General features: G+C 38.6%; 1 protein-coding gene across 2 annotated transcripts in view; it reads right to left on the bottom strand.

The window, feature by feature from the left end:
- The window catches only part of STK32B (serine/threonine kinase 32B), a 176,900-nt gene that overhangs the window by 73,666 nt on the left and 78,944 nt on the right, over positions 1–24,290 (bottom strand). For both annotated transcript variants that reach the window (XM_017824497.1, XM_017824498.1), the window contains exon 4: positions 10,452–10,625. In XM_017824497.1, the coding sequence (XP_017679986.1) occupies positions 10,452–10,625 (174 nt within the window). The remainder of the gene's footprint in view (positions 1–10,451; positions 10,626–24,290) is intronic.

Raw genomic sequence — 24,290 nt, 5'->3', positions numbered from 1 at the left:
GAGCTGGGAGTAGAGGTTTTCACAGCTGATGAATAAAGCTGTTTGACCACTACAGTGATGAAGAAAGACATACTCAAAGCCACTCAGCCTTTAGTAAACCTTATCTCTCCCACCTGGAATTCATATACTGCCATCAACCCCCTACTTCCTCTGTTACTGTGCCCCCATGTTCACTTTCTCTGGTCACTCCTGATTTATTTTAGCTTTAAGGGTCTGACCTTTTCCATAGTAGTTTTCTCTATCCCACACTCTGCACTCCCATGTCTCTTCTTTAGCTCTCCTACTCCCCCTCTGGACATCTCTGCCACACTTTATGCAGGTAGATGATGTCCTTTTTCTTTTTGGTATGCTCAAATTCTTCTATCTTGCCTTCAGTTTCTCTTTTTACTGTGACTGGCTCTCCAAAGAATAGCTGCTCAGCTGACTGAAAAATAAGCCATATTCACTGAAGGTCCAAACTGTGAACTCACAGGCCAGACATTTAGAGCTCAATGTAAGACTGTCCAACCAGTTTGTTCTTCTGACATTGTTAAAAAATTGATACCTTCTGTACTATTATTTTTCTTGTAGTGTTTTTTTATGACTCATTAAATCTTTTAGCGTTCCAGTTCCATTGGGCATCATTTCATGCTGAGTGGTAAAAACTACAGAGAAAGATGAGTTATTTTTTAATAAAAACTAATTCAATTTAAGGGCTGAATAAAGCCAGAGGAAAAATATGGTTCGAATCTCAAAATGATTGCAATCTGAACTAAACCTGATAGCAGAGTAAAGACAGATCTGAATATAGAAAGAAGGCCTACAGCTTTATGATAAAAAGCTTTTATTTATCTTCTAACAAACCTGTGTCCATAATTAAACCCCCAAACTTAAAAAAACAAAGTGTGAAATGCACACTAAGAATATCACTGAAATAAACCATGAGACTATAACATGATTAGACACCAAATAGTCACTCACTGAGAAAGGCAAAAAAACCCCAAAAAACCAAAGAAGCTCCACCTTTGTATTGGGTTTTTATTAGACTAGAAAGGAACTCCTCTGCATTCAGAACAGTACCAAATTTTCGTGTTTATAACAACATGAGAAGGTAAATATCTGAATAAAAACTGGTAGCCACTGGAGGGAGGTTATTTCTCATTCTTGTTAGTCAGATGTTGTTAGTAGAGATGATTTTGATCATCGCTGTAAAGAATGACCAAATTCACCAGAACTCAATTTAATAAATTCATTGAATGTGTAATTGGTTCACTGAAAGTGTACTGCCTACCAAGTGCTGTTCCCACATTGCAAGGCCCCAATTTGGCATCATATTTTAGGGTCTTCCCCTGCTGACTGCAGTTCTGCATGTGCAAGAGCACCATAAATGCTGAATTTCAGCCTTACCTTGTCTCCTCTGCTGCAGGAAAGTGCAATTATCCCCACTGGGTCAGTAGGAAATTCCCCCACAATAAATGTAAGCTGTGCACTCAAATGCAGGGAGAAGCAGAGGCTCATCAGTAGGACTGTCTGTCATACATCAAAGCTTTGAGCTGCTGTGCTTTCTCCTCTGTAAAACCCATCCGAGGGAATTGGGACAGGATTTTACAGAAAATATAGGAATGTTTGAAAATAACCTTGAGCGAGTGCCCTGAGGAGCTCCCAAAGAGGGTTATAGAGAATAAATACAAGAGAAAAAAAGTTGAAAAGGCAACTTAAGCATAACAAATCTGATGGCAATCTGTATCTTAACTGCAGTCCCTATCCACAAGATAATTTATTTTGAAAGAAGAAACTGTCAGATGATCACTATTACAACTCCCATTCTTTCTCATCCCTCTGTATATCTGTGAAGTCAAAAGTTGTACAAAGGAGACCACATCTCACCTGAAATACTAAAGCTGTACTGGAAGCTGCTCAATGCATTTCCAAGGCATGAAGGAAGCTTAAATTGCAATAAATGTTAATGAAATGCCTTCTACCACACTGTGAACAGTTCACTTAACTCCTGAGATACAGAAGACTACTGCAGACATGAGGAAATCAAGTAACTATGCGCTTTTTTTCTTAAGTCCTTGTTATTTTGCCATATATTAAAAAACCCTTACATTGTAAGGAAATCTCCAAGGGAAAGATGGAATACTTCATGTCTGTGTTGTTCATCCAAGCTGAAAAAAATGTTACCATCATTGAAGCAGAAATAGGAGAAAGAAACAATTGTCCATGTGCTGCTCTTGGTTTATACTTTTGTAAGCATGAAATTTGTAGTCTTTTTCCATATCCCCTTTCCCCATCTACATACTTTAATCAAAGATTTTAAATTTCTTCACTAACTACAAACAAAAAATGACTCAGGCACACTTCATACAAATCTGCCACTGCAGTGGAGAGAATATGCCTGCACACAATCACGGTGTTGTGAAATTTCCAAGAATCATATCAGAAACATATCAGAATACTTTTAAAATAACATGAACAACAAAGCTTTGGAAAAAAAGGAATTAATTTTGTATCAAAGATGGTTAGCTCTTATTCTCTGCTCTGTTATTTAGGACTTCACATCCTTGCTCGTTTGATCTCTCTGGTTCAGCCTCTCCTCCACTCCCAGCTGCACGGGAAGGTTTGGGCAGGGAGTGGAGGGTCACAAAACCAGGGTAAACCAGGCAATGCCATGCAAGACAGGCAATTAATACTGTGGATACTGTTCTGACTCCCTAGAAGGAGTACCTAATAATTTTAATTACTTAGTAAAAAAATATTTAAATGTAGTCATTAATACTCTTGATTATTTTATTTAGAATTACAATATCAACATGTTATTAATATGGTGGTCTCTGTTAACATACATCAGCTGGGAGCAGATGTCTATAATAAATCTCTTGAAGCTTTAAAGCAACACCAAAAATTTGAAACAGATTTCTGTGAAAGAAAGATATCTCTGATAACATTCACACTATACTGGCCACAAAGTAACTAGCAATATACTAAAGCAGAAAAGTAGCATTTATCAGATCAGATTTGTGGATGGAGACCTGAGATAGTCTTGAATATAAAGCTCTGCTTCAATGCTGAATCTTCTGCTTCAGTGTCTGAATGTCTAAAAATGATTCATGATCAAAATTTTAATACTGAGGAGTGGGGGAAGGAAGAAAACAAACCATTTAATTTCATTTTCCATCAATAGGGCACTAAATTGTGAAGATGAGGGATATGTAGCATTTTAATACATATCATGTGCCTAAACACTACTTGTATAAGATTTCTCTTCCTAAAAGAGTAGGTTGATGTAAAGGGATTATTAAAGAAAACCAGAAGGAAGGGAAAACCAGGAACACATGCAGGTGATGGCTGCTGATTTAGGTGGGGGTACACTCTGCAGGAATGAGAAGCAGTTTGGAGGAAAGTCATTATAATCCCAGAACAAATGTATGGAAGTGAAGAAAATGCTCTGGAAGACAGACATAAATGAAAAAGCCAAAAACTCCCTGCCTTAGTGACTGGAAAGTGGGAAATGCAGAGCATGGAACTTGCAAACTGGTGTATAATATCTATAAGGACAAAACAGAGTGTGCTGAGCCAAGGTATCCGTGGACCTGCTGGGTGCTGGCTTTCAAACTCACTGCACAGCAAGATCTACAGTAAGATAATTCCCTAGTGGCTTTTTATTGCCCATTTCCAAAAAGATTTGTACCTCCTGATGTGTCAGAGAATCTGAATTTGTCCAGGTCACAGTTTCTCTGCACTGTTCCATGTTCCTGTGTACTTAGTTATGGACAGCGTGAAGTGCTGATTCCCTCTCTGGAAATGCTGTATCTTGCTCCAAGAGAGCTGTATTTTCTGGTAGTGAGGAGTATGGAGCTACAACTACTAGGAGCAAGTCAGACATATATAAGTCCACAATGCTTTCATGATGGCATTGTGATTTTACAGTTTTAGAAAAAAAATATCTCACGTATATTTTTTTGGTTGCAGTTAAATTACAGTGAGGTGAAGAAGGATTCAGGGAAACCTTTAAATCAGTGTATAAAAATTATGATTCAGATAAAATTGTTTGGAATTCTTTCTAGAAGAACTAGTAACTTTTTTCTCCTAGATGCATGTCATACACTCCTCTATGTCTAGATCATATCTACATTTTTCTAGGTGTCTGGTTTTAAACAGAGAAAAAAATCAATAAGAGAACCAACTATTGTGATGTGTACAGCACAAACAAACATGTGGGATGGCCTTGACTTAAGTTATCTCTGGCCACCAGCAGTTTGTTACCTAATGTAAGATAGTTGGCCGAGCTCAGACTATAGGTCAGGTCTTCCATCTCTTAACATTGACCAGACGCCTACATTTTAAATGATCTAGGGCTTGTGAGATTAGTTTTCCTTGGCTAAACAAAATCTTTCATGTGAGCATATTCTTGCAATGTTACAATAATGAGAAGAAGGAAGATAAAAGAAAGGGCCAAGGGGTGACTTACTCTACTCACTTGAAAACTGTAAGGAAACAAACAATCCCCTGCTGACTTCAGAGGATCTTTCAGCAATGGGATGTCAAAAGAATCAGAGTGTAATGGGTGTCTTCTGGTATTTCAATTGAGTGTTGAAGGGAGAGTGCATTATGCCCACAATAAAAGATTATATCAGTGCCAGTGGCAGGAACTGGGGCACCTGATGGGGCGTCATGCATCTCAGAGTGTTCCCTGTGTCTCTTTCCCAATACAGCCAGTTTTACTCCATTAGTAATTTAGTATATGGAAATTTCTGTTTCCAAACCACCTTCATTTACTTGCAGTATGTCATCTGGTACATAAAATAACTTTTTCTCTAGCTAAACAGAAGTAAATTAATTTGTTTTTGTAGGTAGAGAACTCTGTTCAGAAATTGAAAGGCTTGTTCTCTGCATATTTATATCTCGTGATATCTAATTTTTTTTAAGTGCATGACTGAAATTTAAGTAGTTTTTGTGCCTGGAATTTGTGAATCACTTTCTTTTATGATCAGTGCTGCTTCATAAGCATTCAGCAGCTTTTCTAGGCTTTGTCGTTTGCACAGTGTTTCTTTTTTGACTGGTTTTGATAAGTTTTCTAATTTGCTTCTCTTACGTAACTTACTGCTCAGTTCCTGCAATTTGTCCTTGGAAATAATGTGGGCTTGCACTTGTTTAAAGAACGTAATACAATGTCATGGAAGAGACATGGGAAGGCAAACTAAGAAAATTAATGGACAGGCCTCTTGACCTGTAATAATCTTTGGTACTGCTTATGAACAGTAGTCATATTATGGTTATTTTTTCCCTGTTTCATGCACTTCAGACCCTATTACATTTTTTAATTCATCTGCACACACTTGCCAGCAAGAAAAAACTACTGGTATGAGCAGAAATCTGTAAAGAATGATGTTTTATTTAGTATGTCCAACCAAATCTCAGATTGGCACTATTCTGCCTGTAACACCTGTGAAAAACAGCAAGGGGCAAATTTTCCATTTTCAAGTAACTTTCAAACCTTTTTACTGCTTACATACTAAATGGAAAAGGTTAGGAAGGGAAGACTTTTAAGTAAAGTTTGTTCTTTTGCTGTATGGTGTTACAAGTGAGACTGGTAAGGCCCATTTTAAAGAAGTGTTTAATCATTTAGATATATTTTCTTATTTCACCTGGTGGCTGGACAACTTGAAAGGCCACGTTCAATGATAATGAACAAACAGGTCTAGTGCTGAACAAAAGTACATCTTGTCTAGCTGGTAGCAGCAAGACACCATTACTCTGCAGTGGATCGTCTGGCAGAGGAAAATGTATTGCTCTATTTTTTACCATTTTCCATTAGCTTTTGCCCACTCTGCACTGCTGCTGAGTTACTCAGAGCTGGAAGAGCTTCTGGTGCTACTCTCCAATGGAAACGGAACTTGCAGGGATGGGAAACAGAGTGGTAATCACTGTAGCAGAGAGCATAGATCTGCCAAGCCTGACTGATTTCAGTTATATTGTGTTTCAAAAAAAATTTTTATGTATGCTTATGTATGTACACATACACACACAAATGGTTTTGCATTAAAAAACCTCACTGAAATAAAAGCGTCAAGGGCACACAGAGCAGCTAGTCCAGTATCCTAAAATTGTGCTGGAAGGTTACTGTGACTTCCTTTCCAGACATCTGCCACATCCAGCCTCCTTTCTAAGCTAGATGAAAACCAATGGAGCCAAACGATGACGAAAAGTCATAGGGGCAATGCAGTTAACACTTGTCTCCTTAGAAAGTGAAAATGTGGGTCTTTTTCAGCACGAGCGTGTTACCAGGGCAGCAGCCGCAGCACTGCAGGGCCAGCACTGCTCCGAGCCAAGGCTCTACTGCAGGAGCATCCTGGAAGAGGCAGCGCTGGAGCTACTGCCGGAAGAGCTGCCTGAATGGGAATGGGCAGCCTACTTTGGTGAGGAAGCAGGTGGTTTTATTGAAATGTATGAACAGAAACATTTTGAAAGGAGACTGAGTTACTCATGGCTGAAATAAGTTTATTCAGCCTTTGATGGGAAAACTTTTGTCCACTGGTATTATTCAAGCAGTTCTGGAAAGAACGTGTTTAGTCATACCGTCTTGAAATGGCAGAACGCCGGATTTGATCCAACATTTGAGAATGTGTACTGTCAGAAGCCTTTCTCTGTGTACTGGGACGCAAAGGGCTATAATAAACACCATTCGTCCAGCCTTCAAAGAATTATTTTTCCATGCAAGAAATGTGGATAAAATATAATTATAGCAGGGCTGTAAGAAAATAAGTTTTTGTAAAGTAGCTATTACCTGTGACCAACAATCTCAATATTAAATTAACTGTTGTATAAGTTAATTGAAGAATTGCCCAGAATAGTCTTCAAATAATAGTTTGAAAATTTAGCTTTTCTTTTTAAAGTTTTTATAATTCCAGCTGAACATCTGTGTACATGCAAATATTTACAACAGAGCTGTGAGACACAGTGCAGCATTCATTATTGTGCCATAATAAATAAATACACTATTGTAGGACTGTGCATGAAAAATATGGATTTTATACACATGGATGTGATTAATAAAAGGACCAGTTTCATAAATACACCAGAACAGTAGTGGTTTTACACTATTTATGGGTAAATTTTTCCCTGCAGGAACAATAGTTCTGTTGCTGAAATGATCGCCACATTCAAAGTACACACCACTAAGCACATCTGCAAACACAGAAGCATGGCAAGGCATCTCCAAGGGGAATGGTACAGTACTGGTCTGTAAGCTTTTGCATCCATCAATTCATGCCTGATAATTCTTGTCCCCTTCATTACCATTTCCTTTTGTAGCAAACTCCTGAGGCCACAGGTTAGTCTAGAAAAACCCATTCTGTTGTGTTGCCAAATGCAATCGTAATGGAAACCTGAACACATTTCATAGACATCTGTAAATATTAGGAGGAGTTAAGCTCCTGATTCACACATCATGTGGATGAGGATTCCGAAGAACCAGAGAGAAAAGCCTACCAGTGCTGGGCTGTGGCATTGAAAGAAGTGGTGGAAGAAGAGGAATGGATTTGAAATAATGGACTTGTTTAACTGAGACTGTTGAATGGAGAGAAATTACAAGTTTAAGGCTGTTTTAATGTTTTTTAATAGTGGTTTGTCCCTATCCCTATGTTGTAATGGTTCGTTCCCACAAGAGTTCCACTCCTTTCTTATGTATATTTTATTGTTATCTCTCCCCTTTATACTTTATACTCAATCGTTTTTCCTCTTTCCCAAAACTCCTCCCCTTCTTCACCATACTCTAGAAAGTTCTCCCAGCTCCCCCATAAAAGGGGGAGCCATTTTAATGAAGTTGTTCACTCCTTTCCACCCTGCAACCTGTGTCAAACCCTGAGTGAACTTCCCCATGTCCCTCGCCGGGCTGCGTTACATCATATATTCATCTCTTTATAGTACTCCAATTTGAAAATCTACCTCCCCAGTCTGATGAATCATTAGACTATTCTTTCTTTGTAACCCAGACAAAATTTAGTGGGGGGCTCTCTCAATGACTCCCTGACTCACTAACCTTTTTTTTCCCCTTTGCTGCCAACGCATTCATTTTAGAATGGAAGACCCAATACAGTTTTGTAGATTAGTGTGTGAATGCTGACTGGAAGCACCTGGTAACAATGATATTGCTAAGGTGTGCTACCACAAAGTGTAAATACCAACCAGCTCACTGATTTCATCTCTGAATGAGATGGTGTGTTTGCAGTGATAAAGTAATGGCTAAATGGCTCCTCACTGTCATCAGTGCTGGCTCTGCTCCTGAACCAGTTTAAGTCAGCATGCCAGACATGCTACAGAGATTTAAGGCAGTTGAAGACCCATCCCACAGACTGCTGTTCCAAGTGGTGGCTAGATAGAAGGCAAAATGTTCTGGCACTCACCTGGCTAAATAACATGTTCACTGGTATGATGGATCATCTGGGATTTTGCAGTAATTGGTGGGAATATGAGACAAAAGGCTCCTTGTGCCACACTTGGGTCATATGGGCAATAAGCAGTGAAGTGGGACAGACACACTAAGATCTCAGGCTGCCAGCCTCAAAATAAACATCTCTTCTATAACACAGCAAAGTCCTGAACTAGATCCTTTATACCCTAAACAACAATTCCAGCCAACCAGCCAGTGAGACCCATTGCAGGCTGACAGAGAAGTATTTTTGCACACCTGTTTTTGTCAAAACTTTTGTGGTAGACTGAAAGCAAAAACCAAATCCCAGAACTTGCCCTCAAATGGAGACAATAACCAGCTCCAGACTCTCATGCCTTCCCCTGCCTCATTACAAATCAACAAGTCACTACAACCTGTGTGAAAGAAAAAGTTAAGTAAAGTCAGGTGCTTACTTTTCATGATTAAGTAACACAGAAGAGGTCAAAGTGTTTGCCCAATTTCATAGTGGAACCATGATAAGGCAGACACTGCCACAAAAACTATGAACAACCACAATAACTTCAATCCTTCATTCTTTCAAGACATCTGCTATGTTTCATAGGATTTTCTATGAAACATTTTTAAGCCCCAGACTTCTAGCAAAATACTAGTTTTGATTACAAGCTGGATTTTCTCATGAATGTTTTGCTAGCCTTATTTGCATAAAATATCTTGTCATTAAAATGAAGGTGAGAAAAATGCTCATCAATTCATTTTTCACCGAGAACATTTCCTAAGGCATTAGAAACAAAGGTCAGCTGAGATTCTGAGCTCCACTTTTAAAATAGTCACTAAGAAAGGAAATTTATGCAAAATACATGGAAATGTATTGAAATAACAACAGTGTAATAAGGATACAAAATTCCAGAACTTGCTTGCAATATTTGCTGGAGTTTTAAGTGCAAGCAGAACAAGTTTTTCAATGTTTTCTGGACTTTTGTCTTGTGCAGTTTCAGCAACACAGGACACCCAGCTGCCATCGCATCTCTGATCAGAGAGATTTCATGCGTGCCATTCCCCTTCAGCAAGTCAAATAATACTTTTTATTGGATTTTTATTGCAAAATGAGGCAGCTCTGATAGGTGGATGGGATTAAAACTCTCAATTAATATATTTGAAGGAAATTGTTTGTACTGGACACTGGAAGATCTATGGCACAACTTAGTTTAGTTTGGTCTCTGGAAGTCATATCTAGCCTTGGTAACACCAGAACTAATTATTTTTTTATTCTGACCACTGTAAATCATAAAGGATAATCCTGAATTTAGCCTAGAAAGAGTAAAACAAAGGCTCAAGCCCATAATTTTATAATTTCACTGTTGCTGTGTTAATATAAAAAGAGATGTTATCCCTGCTGCCTCAGTTAAATGCCAAAATGCTTAAGGAAAACAAACAGACCCTGATTCTTGACATCTTTTTTGAAATGAATACTCTCATTGCCATTGTAAGGCAGGAAAAATAACAGATTGTTGTAATACCTATTGCAAAAAAGTGCAAAAAGGATGCACCATCTATCATTGTCCCAGTTGGTTTCTACTATTACATCTATATCTCCACCTCTCTTCCTCCTGACCTTCAGGCAGATTCTGCAAATAAACAAATTATTCTCAGCCTTTGGTTCTATGACCATTTCCTGATGTTGTTGTGTGAAGCTCTTGTACTGGATTACAATGTTTTTGTGTTCAGGAACACTAGGGTACTGGAAAATTAAAAATGCATTAAAAGCAGCCAGGATGCTGTTATAGTTGTATTTACATGTTATATGTTAAAAACATATATCAGAGTATGAGATCAGAACAAGAAAAGGGCAATGTGAGAAGGATACAAGGCCACTGAATGGCTGTGAAAAGAAAAAAAACCACTTAAAAAAAAACTTTTTCAGAGCCAAATTTCACTCTTGGATAGCAATGGAAACTTTTCAGACGTTTTGAATAAACAGAACCAGGTAATCAGATATATGATAAAATCCCTCTACTCTACCAAATGCAAGCAGCCCATTCCTCAAATGAAATTCACCCACCTGTGAATGATGTGGTATCTCTGCAAATAATCCAAGGAAAGCGCCAGCTCACAAATGTACAGCTTAACAGTTCCTTCATTAAAGTGGACGTTCTGCTGCAAATGGTAACGCAGGTCACCTCCGAGTAAGAGATCAACCACCATAAACATGTCTTCTTCGTCTTGAAAGGAATACCTGGAAGAAAGAGTTACAGCTGAGATGTCAGGGTTGATGGTGTAGTCACAGCTGTGCCTAGGGGTGGCTCTCATTAAGTAGATCTGTTTATGGCAAGTCCATGATTTGCTCAAAAGGTATACACAGAAAGGCATTCGTACTGCTGTGGTCCTATTCTGCAACTAGATTTTGATTGTGGTGGGACTCTGCATATTCAAGTGTCATGGTTTAACCCTAGTGATAACTCACATGCAGACACTCGCTCATTCCACCTTCCCCCAGTGGGATGGGGAGGACAACCAGGAGAAAGTAAAAACTTCTGGGTTGACATAAGAACAGTTTAATAATAGGAACAAAGTAAAATATAGTAGTCGAACTAATTATAATAACAGTAATAATAATTGTAATGAAAAGGGATAAAGAGAGAGAAACAAAACCCAAGAAAAACAAGTGATGCACAACACCATTGCTCACCAACCCCTGACTGATATCAAGCCTGTTCCCCAGCAGCGATCAGCCCTTCCCATCCAATTCCCCCCAGTTTATACTGAGCACGATACTCTGTGGTGTGGAATATCCCTTTGGCCAGTTTGAGTCAGCTGTTCCAGCCATGCTGCCTCCTGGCTTCTTGTACAGCTCCTCACTGGCAGAGCACGAGCCACTGAGAAGTCCTTGCCTTAGGATAAGAACAAATGAGCAACAGCCAAAACATCAGTGTGTTATCAGCATTATTCTCATACTGAATTCAAAACACAGTACTACTAAGAAGAAAACTAATTTTTTCCCAGGTGAAACCAGGATATGAAGGCAAGCAGAGCTTGAACTGCAGCCATACCAGTCTTATTTTAACCATAGATTAACACCTGAATGTTGATAAAACAGTATTTAAAATACCTTTCAGGTTTTTACATTTTTAAATAACTATATACATATTCAGTTGACAAAATGCCTTACAAAATAGTACCAATAAAATGGAAGGCCTTGAAACACACTTGGTATTCACACACATCCAACTGTAGTTCAGTGCCTATGGAAAGTATCCTGGCAGCATTGAGAGCTGCTGTCCCAATGGCATTTTCCAGATTCAGTAAATATACACAATGTTCTATTAGCTGGGTATTTTTTACAGCTTGCAGCGTAGCTCCAAATTCAATAAGAAATAAAACTGTAACTTTACTGCCTAACAATACGTATTTTTTTTCAGTCAGCAACTTATACCTTATAAAATGACAGTCTTCATGCTTACTAACTGAATTCTTCTGGACACTTTCCCAGAACTGCCTGCTGAATACTCTGAGGACCAAATTCTGATCTGATTTAAATCCTGTAAATCTAAAGGTGTAGCCAGCCAATATATAGTGTATATATAAATATATAGTGCTTGGGCCAGCAGGAATTTCCATGTGTTTCTACTTACCTTGGCTATGCTGCCATTGCTCTGTTTATTTCTGGTCTCAATGAACTGACAGAAACTCCCCAGATTTCATTTCTGAATACAACTGTCTAAGATACAGTATTTTAGATTTCCCAAATGGAGAATGGTGAATACCTTATTTCTGATGGGAAATCACTCTTAGATATTGTTTTAGAATTAATTTTGATATGAATTGATATTATCTGGTACCAGTTGTGGATATGAACTGCTCAGAGGTGATCCACATTGATAGTACCTTTTCCAGCACCTTTTCTCCCATGAGATGTGTAATATATGTTGGCTGCAAATGTGATTCCATTCTCCTGAACTGTAAAATTTAGGCTAAGGAAATGAAAAAGAGTGGGCTTCCAGAAAATATGTACCCGGCCTCTCCCCAAAGGCAGAAAAGTCTATATTAGATTATTTTAATTGACAGTTATGTACAGTTTCACTTTCATTCCCAGGCTTGCACTTTCTGAAATGAGGCACTGCTTAGGGGTTGTCACAGATGGTTCATTTTGAATTTAAATGCTTGCTATTCTTTCTGAACACAGTTCTGAGAAGCGAATGTCTCTAGGTAGTCTGCTCCTATGTTACAGTCCTGTATGACTGCCAAATGCCAGGAGTGGAAAGTCATTTTATTTACGTTAAGCTTACTTCTCAATAAGTCAAACCTCTGAAGAAAAACACAAAGTAGGTGGCACATGGTGTCTGCTCACCTCTAGAGATGCAGAATTTTGCAACACAGAGATACACATACACACTAAAAAAACCCAGAGGGCTTCAATTATAGTCAAATTCCTCCAAATATTGCACATTACTGAGACTGGAGCAACCACAGAAGCAAAGATTAAATATGTAGTTATGTTTAAGATTTTTTTTTTCTTTTTTTGACACTGTTGTCATTTTAAGTGAAGAAGTTGTAGCATTGAGCAGAGGTAGAATAATCATCATAAAATGGCTTGGGTTGGATCTTAAAAATCACCTAGTTTCAACCTCCCTGCCATAGGCAGGGGCACCTTTCACTAGAACAGGTTGCTCAAATCCCATCCAAGCTGGTCTTGAACGTTTCCAAGGATGAGGCATCCACAGCTTCTCTGGGCAACCTGTTCCAGTGCCTCACTACCCTCTCAGAAATGTTAATTTTTTCCTTCAGTTACTGCTTGAGTGAAGTGTAGATTTTGTTTGGTTCCTTTTTATATTAAAAAAAAATCACAAATGAAATTTGCAGATTGAAAACTCTACTTAAATAAGTGAAATACTGTGTCTAGTCTGGGACTAAAGAGAACTTCTGATGTCTAAAATCATACGATTATATGTCAACAGAAATGGTTCTGATGCAACCTCAGTCTTGAGATATAAATGTCCTGAGTCATTTTTTCAGGCAGAGGGTGAAGGAAGGGTAAATAGTGACTGCTGTCAACTTGCTTTTGAATTCAATGACTATTCCCTTTTTTGGGAAAATTGTGAGTGTGTTTCAAAGTGTACCCATGAATGTTCAGTCTAGACAAAAGACTCACTAGAACTATCCAGAAATAAATGTGAAATCTTGTTCACATCCAGGTGAATGCTAACACTTGGTGGGACTGAATTTCACTCCAAGTACGTATTTCTGCTAATGGACCCTGGCTTCCTGTGCTTGTGAGTGGGGACTGGTGGTCCTTTGTCATCTCCCAGGCAAGCTTTCAGTGCATCTGTTAATGGTTAATGATTTAAAAGACAGATCAAAAAGTTGAACTAGAAAGAGCTGTTACTCTGTCCCATTCCATTACGTCAGGATTTAATGTTCTTTGCATAGAAGAGCATGTCTACAGCCATATGTGGAGGGTTGCTTGTTAGTTCTGTTCACACTCTGTAACAACAGCAACCACACTAGGTCAGACTAGACACCTAACCACCTTAGGAATCACCAGAGAGTTGGTGAGGAGCAAAGTGAAGAGCAAAGAACCCTGTGGAAATAAATATTGTTTTCTTTCAGGGCTCAACCAACCTCCACCCATTCACTGACCTGGGACTCTCAGGGACTCTAGCATCTCTGGGAATCCAGGCTAGGGTGACAACAGATGGATTTTATCAGACTTGTTACTGAATGATTGGTCTCCTGCTACTATGTCTTGTCTCTCAGGTAAACATATTCAGTGCAATACCTGCAGACAGAGCTACGAGGCTCCCAGAACTGACTGCACCTCTAGAAGAAAGTATTTTGAACCCAAACAGACAAAACAAAACAAACAAACAAACAAACAAACAAAAACCAAACAAAATCCCCACTACCAGAACAAACAAAACAACCAACAAAAAAAAAAAGGGGAAAAAAAAAGAATCCACAACAAACCCCCTCCCCCCACCAAAACTAAACTGGAACATACTCAGAAGTATGGCTAATGTTTGCACTAAGCAGCCTTCCTGCATAAGACACTTTGCAGATTTGGCTAGGCCATCTTGTCTAGACCATGATTGGCCATTTCGAACCTGATGATCCCTGAGGTCCCTTCCAACCCGGTATTCTATGATTCTGTGATCTGTCATGATCTGTGAATGGAGCACAGGTCAGTCTTACTTTGATGTTGAAAGTTGAATGCTGCACACTAAGACACAGCTGTTGAGAAGTTCCATATATTCTCTCTGATGTTCTGCTCTTGAACTCAGAGCCAGAGTTTGGGGTTTTTTTTTCATTTGTACTGATATGTGTCTGTGTAACTCTGCTGATCCTGTCAGAAGTGTTGAGTACAGCAGTGTGGTTAAGATATATGCTGTATAGGCACAGTTTGAAAGAACAGGTACCGTGGGTGGACATATTCAGTATATTAGCAGGCTTTTTCATTCACTCTAGATTCTATCACATCTGACACACATCGTCTTAACCTTACATCCAGTCATGGATAATGGTGTCTTTCCTGCACAGTTGATCCAGTTGGGTCAAACCTGCATAGATGATGTTTTTCTGACTATCTGGATCAGACCACAGTGCAATTAAAGGTGTTGCAAGACCATTCCAAGATATCTTCTGGAGGGTAAAGTTCATCCCAGTGAAACTAGGTCTACAACCTAGAGAAGAGCTTGGGCATGGCAAACAGCAGAAGGTCTCTGGAGCTGATGGGCACTCCACTAGGTAGATCCTGCAGCTACCAATTTCTAAGCTACTGAATGCAGAGCAGGAGTTTCTCCAGGTCCTGCTGTGCAGTTGGGTACCAAAGAATGTTGCTTCTACTCTGCATACACCAGTTTTGATCAGCTTGGTTTGTCATGGTCACAAGCACTTTAGTCCTATGTCTCTCTCCCTTACACAAATCCAGTTTCTTTCTTTACATAAGAAATTAAATATTACCTTTAGCTTCTTGCTTTTTCAATATTTCAAGAAATAAGAGGTTTTGATTTATTGATCTAAGAATTGAAATTGACAAGTGAAATATTGGCCACAGGAAAAAGGAATCTTTGAAAATGTTGCTGGGGGTTGGAGAGGGGCTGGTGGAAAACTAGCCCAGTGGAGATTAGTTTTTGAGTAAATACTGTAATTTTACTTTTTTAAGCTTCTTATCTGCTCAAAGGCAAATGACATACAAAAGGGTTGATTGGTTTTTGAAGTAAACTCAGAGGTTGTTTGGGATTTTTATGTTAACCAGGTAATTGAGAAATACCTACTGAATGAATTGTAGCATTGTGACTTATATAGAATACTAATTGATTGATATTGAATACTGATAATACATAACTAACTTACTTGAAAGACAAAATTATAATCCTCCTTGAAATGAAAGAGTAAATGACTCGGAGTAAAAGGTTTTTTTTGTTTGTTTTTAAAGTGTCATGACCCAGTTATAGGAACACTGTTCTAATTACAGGGTCTGCTTTCTCTTGGTTGAAGAAAAGTTGTAATGCATTAGAATCACCTTTCTCCAAATTAAAATAAAATAATAATGCCCATAGAAATAGGGAATTGAATTTTTTATTATCTTCAGACTGGAAGATAAACTACCATTGAACAAAATCCTCCATAAAAAAAAAAAATCTAAGCAGAGCACTCTTCAAATAAGTTATATCTATTTCCATATTTATATATTTTCTATTTATATCCATACAGATATAAATCTGCATATTTGTTTTAATGATATCTAATTTTTGTATTTATATCATATTAAGAAGACATTACAAATATTTCATCTTTAAACCCAAGCAAAACTTCATAAACCTGAGGTAATCACTTAAAGCAAGATATTCACAATTAATATATTCAGATAACACCTCTGCTTTTTACTGAATATGACAAATGATTGATCCTTGGTATCTCCTAATTATAAAATTAAATAATGATCCTTTTTCAGTTTTCCCTTGGCAACATTAAAGGGAGGGGGTAATTTTTTCAGTGACATGAAGCCCCAGCTACTTACTGTAGATTTTCCCACTGGAGATGTTGATGTCCCCTTCAGGTCCTCTACAGGAAAGTACAAAGTAGAGAGATCCTGGGAAGCAATTTACAGCAATCTCCTGGGAAACTACACCAGTAAGCTGTGGATCCAAAATGTCAGGAAACCCTTTTTTGAAAGGTCAGCAAAGCTGAAAATTGGGACTTTTACTTAAAAGACAAGCTTTTGAATGAAGACCTCCCTTCTGCTGGAAAACCAATGTGAAGCAACATGTTACTACAGCTGATTCTGCTTGGCTTTCACATAAATGAAACAAATTTTTACCAGAAAAATTGTTACTGACTTTGTTTTTACGTTATGTATAGCTCTACATGACTCCTGATTTGAAAGAGTCATCTTGCTATATTGGTAAACAGAAGAAATCAATGCTGCAGCTGTATTTGCATAATAAAGATGACCAGTGAATGTCACAAATATACTGAGCCAAGACTGGCTTCTGCAGAGCTCTTAAGATTTGCACAAAATAAGAATGCATCAAAACTGCTTCTGGAGAGAGAACAATGGAAAATGTTATTAGAGTGTCTCTAGGAAACAGGAAGTGAAGTGATCAGGGCTGAGCACTCACAAGCCTAGACAAGGAACAGCAAACACAGATGCAGATGAGGAAGGCTGAAACAGAGATGTGGCTGCCCAGCTGCACTGCCCTCTCACCCTTCCAGCACAAGCACTGCTCTGGGAGCTTTCCCAGTTCTTCTTGTCCTTGAAGGATTTGAGAGCAGAGAAAACTATTCCCTTCTCTCTGCATAACACACAGCACGAAAAAGTCACCAGGTACCTAAGTTAAGTAATTACTTAAATTATTGTTCGAAAAAAACAGGATCCCATATCTAACTGGTTTGTAATTTTTACAGGCAGAGTCTATATACAAGTGGGTTTATATTTTTCTGGGATAGAAAATCAGCATTCTATCTTTCATTTATAAAGTAAAACATACTGCATAGTATATCACACTGACTTTTTACACATTTATGTGAAAGATGCAAAAAAACAGAAGAAAAAATTAAAAAACCAGAATTGATAGTCTGTATGTAGCTTGTGACAAGCAGTATGCTACAAGTAGTAGGAAATTATAAATTAGTTTTGTGTGAATATACAGAAAAAAACAATTGCAAAATTAGTAAAAATTCACCACTTTAGCCCATAAATCTAGGAAATTATCTGCTTGGAGTTGGTAAGAGAGTATGTTAAAATCTAAAAAAATTATCAACATTTATATGCTATAGATAATACAATCTAGAAATATTTGATTTCTAAAGAAATATTAAACCTGTATGACATTAAAATATAGCATAACACTCCGTACTTATAATTCAAAGCTATTACCAATTAATGCAGAATTAATTTATGGGAATATAGGCGACTTGCATCATCATTATGTACAGCTAATGCATTACCCTGCAATTAAGATACAAGTAGAAGGTGTAATTACCGATCTTGATGCCAGTATTTCTGGATATGCTTCCCTTGCTTTGTTTTTTTAACAGTCTAATTTTGTGTAACTATGTTATAGAATACTTCTCATTCACTGTTAAGCATATGTTAAGTAATAGGTTTATCCAAGACTTGTTGTATTGAAAAAGAACAGGCCACTTAAAGGCTTGAGTAAGTTGGCATTTGCCAAAGAACTGTACACTGAACAGCTAAGCAGAGAAGAAAAATAACAGTCCAAAGCTCTCCTGTATAGGTATAATGGACTCTAATACAGCCATAATATAAACTGATGTAAGTATAGGTTATAGTATAGGTGACAAAAATAGCAGCTTTGATCATTCATACATCTAATAATTACAAACTTGCCTCTGCTGAGAAAGTGTGCTGAAAATATTGCACCCACTGTGATCGGGAATAGCAAATACTTACCTTTGAAATAGATATTTCATAAAATAAAGTGCCCAAGCTGATCAAATTAATATCAAGTTTTTGTGTTCTACAAGCCAAGGCACAAGGACAAGCCTCAAGAGACAAAGCCTCAAGATTCATGAACTTCATAAATACAAGTATGCAAGTTTTATGAAGGTGTGTTGGAAATGTTCCTTCATGATGTCTGTTTTGCTTACATTTCTATAGATTTCTTTGTTCTTTTGGAAAATGGATAAAGAGTAGCTATTGGATTTTGAAATTTGTGATTGCAAAATATTTAATAGAAGTCTATTGTAAAGAAATGGAAATATGTTTATTTCCAAGCTCAGAAAGACAAAAGTCATTTCTCCAAATGTTGTTAAAAACAAAGGACAATTACCTCCTTTATTCTTCCTATATTTCTTAAAAAATGTATAAAAATGTCTTTCAAGATTCTGTAAGAAAACTTTTAAGAACAGGGCAACTCTGAGAATTGTTTATACTTTTTTGAAATACCTTCTGAAATTCTATTTAGCTCTGATGTGACCAAATGGGACAGCTAAGAAAAATGCCTAAATAAAATATAGCCTGAAATTAAATTGAAAGATGGCTAGAATTTCTGTCTCAACAAAGACAGTAAGAGACATGTCACAGACTTATTAGCATAGTCTATATTCATATAACCAATATCATTAGCTCTCATCCAGCCAAGGGTTATCCATTAGAGACAGTTTAGTTTTATCTTCACATGCAGGAAAAGTCTTTTTCTCCCTCCAGAGGGTTGGGAAGACCACAAATCCCCTCTGATCTAAGAAAGAACTGTTGGTCATCTGGACATGAGCCAGCAGTGTGTACTTGCAGTCCAGAAAGCCAACTGTATCCTGAGCTGCATCTAAAGCAGAGGGGCCACAAGGTTGAGGGAGGTGATTCTGCCCCTCTACACTGCCCTAGTGAGACCCACCTGGAGTACTATGTCCAGTTCTGGGGTCTCCAGCACAGCAAGGACTTCTACCTGTTGGAGTGAGAAGGAGTGCTGCCAGATTGGTTAGATAGATGGAGCATCTCTTCTATGAGGAAGAGCTAAGAGAGTTGGGATTGTTTGGCCTGGAAGAAAGAAGGCTTTGTGGTGACCTAATTGCAGCCTTCCAGTACCTGAAGGGAACCTACAAGAAAGATGGAGAGAGACTATTTACAAGAGCATGTAGTGACAGGACGAGGGGAAAAGACTTTACACTGACAGAGAGCAGGTTTAGATTATATATAAGGAAGAAATTCTTTACTGTGACGGAGGTGAGGCACTGCTGGAGGTTGTGGGTGCCCAGTCCCTGGAAGTGTTCAAGGCCAGGTTCGGTGGGGCTCTGAGCAACCTGGTCTAGTGAAAGGCACCCTTGTCCATGGCCTGGGGTTTGGAACAAGATAATCTTTGAGGTTCCTTCCAACCCAGGCCATGTTATGTATGATTCTATGATCATTCCCATATGCAGTCACGGCATTTGGCTCAGCTCATCACAAGATACACGATCAGGCTGCAGGCAGGCAGTGAAGAATGGTAATGAACTAAACATGTAAAAGCAAAATGCAAAATAAACAATGGTTGTTTGTTGTTTTACTTTTGCTTGCAGCTAGTGAAATAAACCTCATTACTTTATTTTTGCGTGAGCAAACTACAGATTATTGATCACTGCTGTTTTGAACTGTTTAAATTCTTTGTGTGTCCTGATCATTTGAGATGGCTTGCTTAGAGCAGCTTTTCTTTTACTCCCTCAGCTGGCTCTAACCAACTAATGCTTTGCTCTACCTAAAAGAAGCTTTTTCATTTCTGACTCTGATTTTGCACGTGCTGTGGAAGGAAGAGGTCATTTGGGATGTGGATTATGGTAATAACTCGAGATAGCAAAATAGGGCAGGTTTAGATTAGATATTAGGAAGAAATTCTTTAATCAGAGGCACTGGAACATGTTGCCAAGAGAAGCTGTGGTTGCCCCATTCCTGGAAGTGTGCAAGTCCAGGCTTTGAGCAGCCTGGTCTAGTGGAAGGTGTCCCTGCCCATTGGAACTAGATGATCATTAAGCTCCCTTTTAACCCTAACCATTCTATGACAGTATGGTATTTTCCTTGTCCTTAGTCATGGTGTCTTCTGTAATATGGTAGAGAAACCATGAGAGAAACCACGGGATTAAATATAGGTGATCATCTACTAAATAAGAAAGAGTTCTTACTGTTTTCTGTTCTTCTAGACTGGGGTTAAAGAGTTTATACCCAGGGTTTGATTATGGCCCACAGTCATATGAGATCTTTTACACAGTGATTAAGTAGTGTTCAGTGATTAAGTAGTGTTCAGTGAACATTAAGATAGACACATAGAATAATTTTGGATAGTAGAGATCTTCAGAGCTCAAGTCCAACCTTCTGCTCAAAGCAGGGCTAATTTCAAACTAGTTCAGGTTGCCCAGAGTCTTGTCCAGGGAAGTTTTGAAAATCTCCAAGGATGGGAATTGCACAACCTCTCCAAGAAGCATGTTCCAACCACTTATTTAGTTTTGAAGATACCTTTTGCTTACATCCAGTTGGGATTTCTTTTGCTGCACTATGACACTTATGTCACTCATCCTTTCAGTGTACATGAGTTTTTCTCCATCTGTAGATATTGCCATCTTCATGTCATCACCACCACACCCTTGGGTAGTGGAAGACTGTAATTAGTTCCCTTCCCTGGCTCAGTGGTGTCATGTCCCGGCTCTGCTCTCTAATCCAGGACAATGATACTTCAAATCTTGTAGACAAGGGCTGGATGAACTTATTCCAAGGAAGGCCACTATGGGAGGTAACTTTGAAGACAATAAGTGACATTAGCTGAAACCTTCACGAACACTTGCTTAAGACCTAGAAAATTCCAGACAAATAGGATGAATTTTTGGTGCACTATGAACTATCAAAAGTAGAAAAAAAGCCACCCAGACACACTGCTAGCAATTACTATGACTGGCAACATTTTTATTCCCACATATTAAGAGCTCTGTTTTTCCAAGTGGTCTGTCTCTAAAAGTGCTTTCTGATAATTTGTTTTTCAGGAGAAAATTAATTACTTTTCTGGCTCATTTGCTCATATACTTGTAGACTTAATAGCAGTCTCATGATAAAGTCTGTGTTTTCTCAAATATTATCAAACCAAAGATAAAGTAAGACTTGCAAATGAATGCAAAATAGGCTCGTTTCTCAGTCTATTTGTTTAGGATTTTTAGCAGACTTGGATGCAATATCATCAAAGCTCATTTAATTGTTCTGTTGTCACAAAAAGCATGGCAGCTTTCACCAGCCTCACTCAGTTTTATTCTCTGAGTCCAAAGTCAGCTTCATTCTTCATCAGTCTTTTTTTCCCAAGTGTTTTATCTTTCATATATCTTTTGTTGAGTGGATAAAAGAAAAGTCTCCACTAGCTCCTGTTCTATTTATAGCCTTCTTTAAAATAGGTACATCACAATTACACATGAGCACTCTATTCTGCTTGTGTGAATTAGAGCATATATAGAAGGCACTTAGGATTTTTGGATACTCTCATCTGAATGCAGCCTCTAAAATCTATTCAGCTGTGTTGGAGATGTGCTGTGACTTGGCGAGTGTTCACCAAGTTCTTCATTATCACTTTGTGTTATTATCACTGCCAATTTATAGCACTTCATATGCACGTGGCACTACAGCCGTAGCAATTATGTGTATAGTGACAACTACTCTCTCGTCCCCTGCTTGTCTCAAACACTTCCAATTAAAGCAAGCAACAGACAGCTTATGTAATGAACTCAGGGATGCTACTCACACAAACAGGTGCCCCACGACCAATACAGGAAACAGCTTGCCTAGAAAAGTAGGTTCTTGGGAAAGCTGTAGGCAAGGAAAAAACTCATGGGGAATAATAGACTAAAAACATGGATCGCATTTGAGATGCGAGTTCAGAGCTCTGTCTGCAACTTGAAAAGCTTGATCTATTTGTAAATTATAGAATCATCGAATCCTTTAGGTTGGAAAAGACCTCTAAGTCTAAGTCCAATCTTTAACTCAGCTCTTGTCCTTAAGAGTCACATGTACGTGTCTTTTAAATGCTTCCAGAACCACTTCCCTGGGCAGCCTGCTTCAGTGCTTGATACAGTCCATTCTGATAAGTAAAAAATCAAGCAAAGAAAGTAGGAAGCCAGCATGAATGAACAAGGAGATCCCAACTGAACTCAGGAAGAAAAAAAAAGTGTCAAACAGGTGGAAGTGGGGCAGGTGACCCAGGAGAAGCACATAGTTGCTATCTAATCTTGCAGAGAGGGTTAGGAAAGCCAAGGCTGACCTGGAGTTGAGTGTGGCAAGGGATGTGAAGGACAAGGAAAACCTGGTGCAAGAAGGATCCTAAGTGGAGAATGACCAGGTTAGGGAGCACTGAAATGAGCTGGACATAGGTAAATCCTTGGGTCCTGATGGATTGCACCCATGAATGCTGAGGGAGCTTCCTAATTTCATTTCAAGGCTGCTGACAAATATCTTTGGAAGGTCAGAGCAGTTGAAAGAGGTTCCTAAAGACTGGAAAAAAAGCAAATGTCTCTCTTATTCTAAAGGACAAGAAGGAAAATCTGGGAAACTATAGACTGGTCAGACTCACCTCAATCCTTAGGAAGGTGAAGAAGTAACTAGTACTGGAAATAACTTTCAAACACATGAAGGACAAAAATGTAATTGGGTGTAGTAATAACAGATTCACAAAGGGTGAATCTGTTCAGCAAGGTGAAACATGTACCTGAGGAGCAACAACCTCCTGCACCAATACATGCTGGGACTAACTGACTGAAGAACAGCTTTGCAGAAATGGATCTTGAGTTCCTGATGAACTCCAAGTTGGCCAAAAGCCATCAACATACCCTTGCAGCAAAGTAGGCCAAAAGTATCCTAGAGCTTCCTTAGAAAGAATTCTGCCAGTAGGTTACCAGTGAGGTGATCCTTCCTCTGTTCTCAGCACTGGTGAAGCCACATCTCAAGTATTGCATCCGGTTATCGGCTTCTGAGTGCAAGAGAGTCCAGTGCAGGGCCACAAAGATGAATAGAGGCTGGGAGCATTTTTCATATGAGTAGGGCTGGGAGAGCCTGGACTGTTCGCCCTGGAGAAGAGAAGATTTAGAGGGGATCTCATCAAGGTGTATAAATACCTGAGAGGCAGAAACGAAGAAGAGTGAGACAGACCCTTCTCAATGGTGCCCAGTGACAAGACAAGAGGCAATGAAACACACGAATCCCTTCTTCACTGTGAGGGTCGGCAAACCTTGGAACAGGCTGCCCAGAGAGGATGTGGAGCCTTCATTTGGGGAGATACTAAAATCCCAAATAGGGCAACCTATCTTAGGGAACTCTGCTTGAGCTGTGAGTTTGGATTAAGTAAACTCAAGATGTCACTTCCAAACTAAACAATTCTGTGATTTGGCAGTCTTTTCATTACAACAGATAACTAGCTCTCTGACTGGGGCTACATACAATGAAAGGAGTGATGAAGGACAGAATTTGAGCAGATATTTATCTCATGGAGGATTCTGTTTTTTTTCTTTCCTCTCTCACAACCTCATTATTTGAGGTTCAAAATTCTTCATTTAGTGGAAGATTTTAAAAAATGTCATTACCAACATCTATAGTCATAAAGATTAGTTACTGAACAAGGATTTCAAACAGACCAAATAATCCAAAGTTTTATAGTACATAACAATAAGATTGTGCTGGGACAATAGCAGCTTCTGAAAAAAAGAGTGTTGCAAGTCTGGACTCATACTTTGGTGGAACCCAAAATTCAGCAGTCCAGCTTGTACAGATCACAACAAATGACCTCCAAACTCTCTTTTAACTTCAAACACTGTTCTGTTTTAGAAACAATTTTGCAAGAGTCCCTTTTTCAGATTTATGAAGCAAAGAAACATTGAAGTTGCAGCACTCACTGTTAAGCTTCAATGATAATAAAATTTAACCTTCAGCACATGAAAAACTTCAGTG

The sequence above is a fragment of the Lepidothrix coronata genome, unplaced genomic scaffold, assembly GCF_001604755.1.
Source record: "Lepidothrix coronata isolate B3197 unplaced genomic scaffold, Lepidothrix_coronata-1.0 Scaffold111, whole genome shotgun sequence".
Lineage (NCBI taxonomy): Eukaryota > Metazoa > Chordata > Aves > Passeriformes > Pipridae > Lepidothrix > Lepidothrix coronata.
The sequence above is the reverse complement of the archived record's forward strand: the minus strand, read 5'-3'. Positions and strand labels throughout refer to the sequence as shown.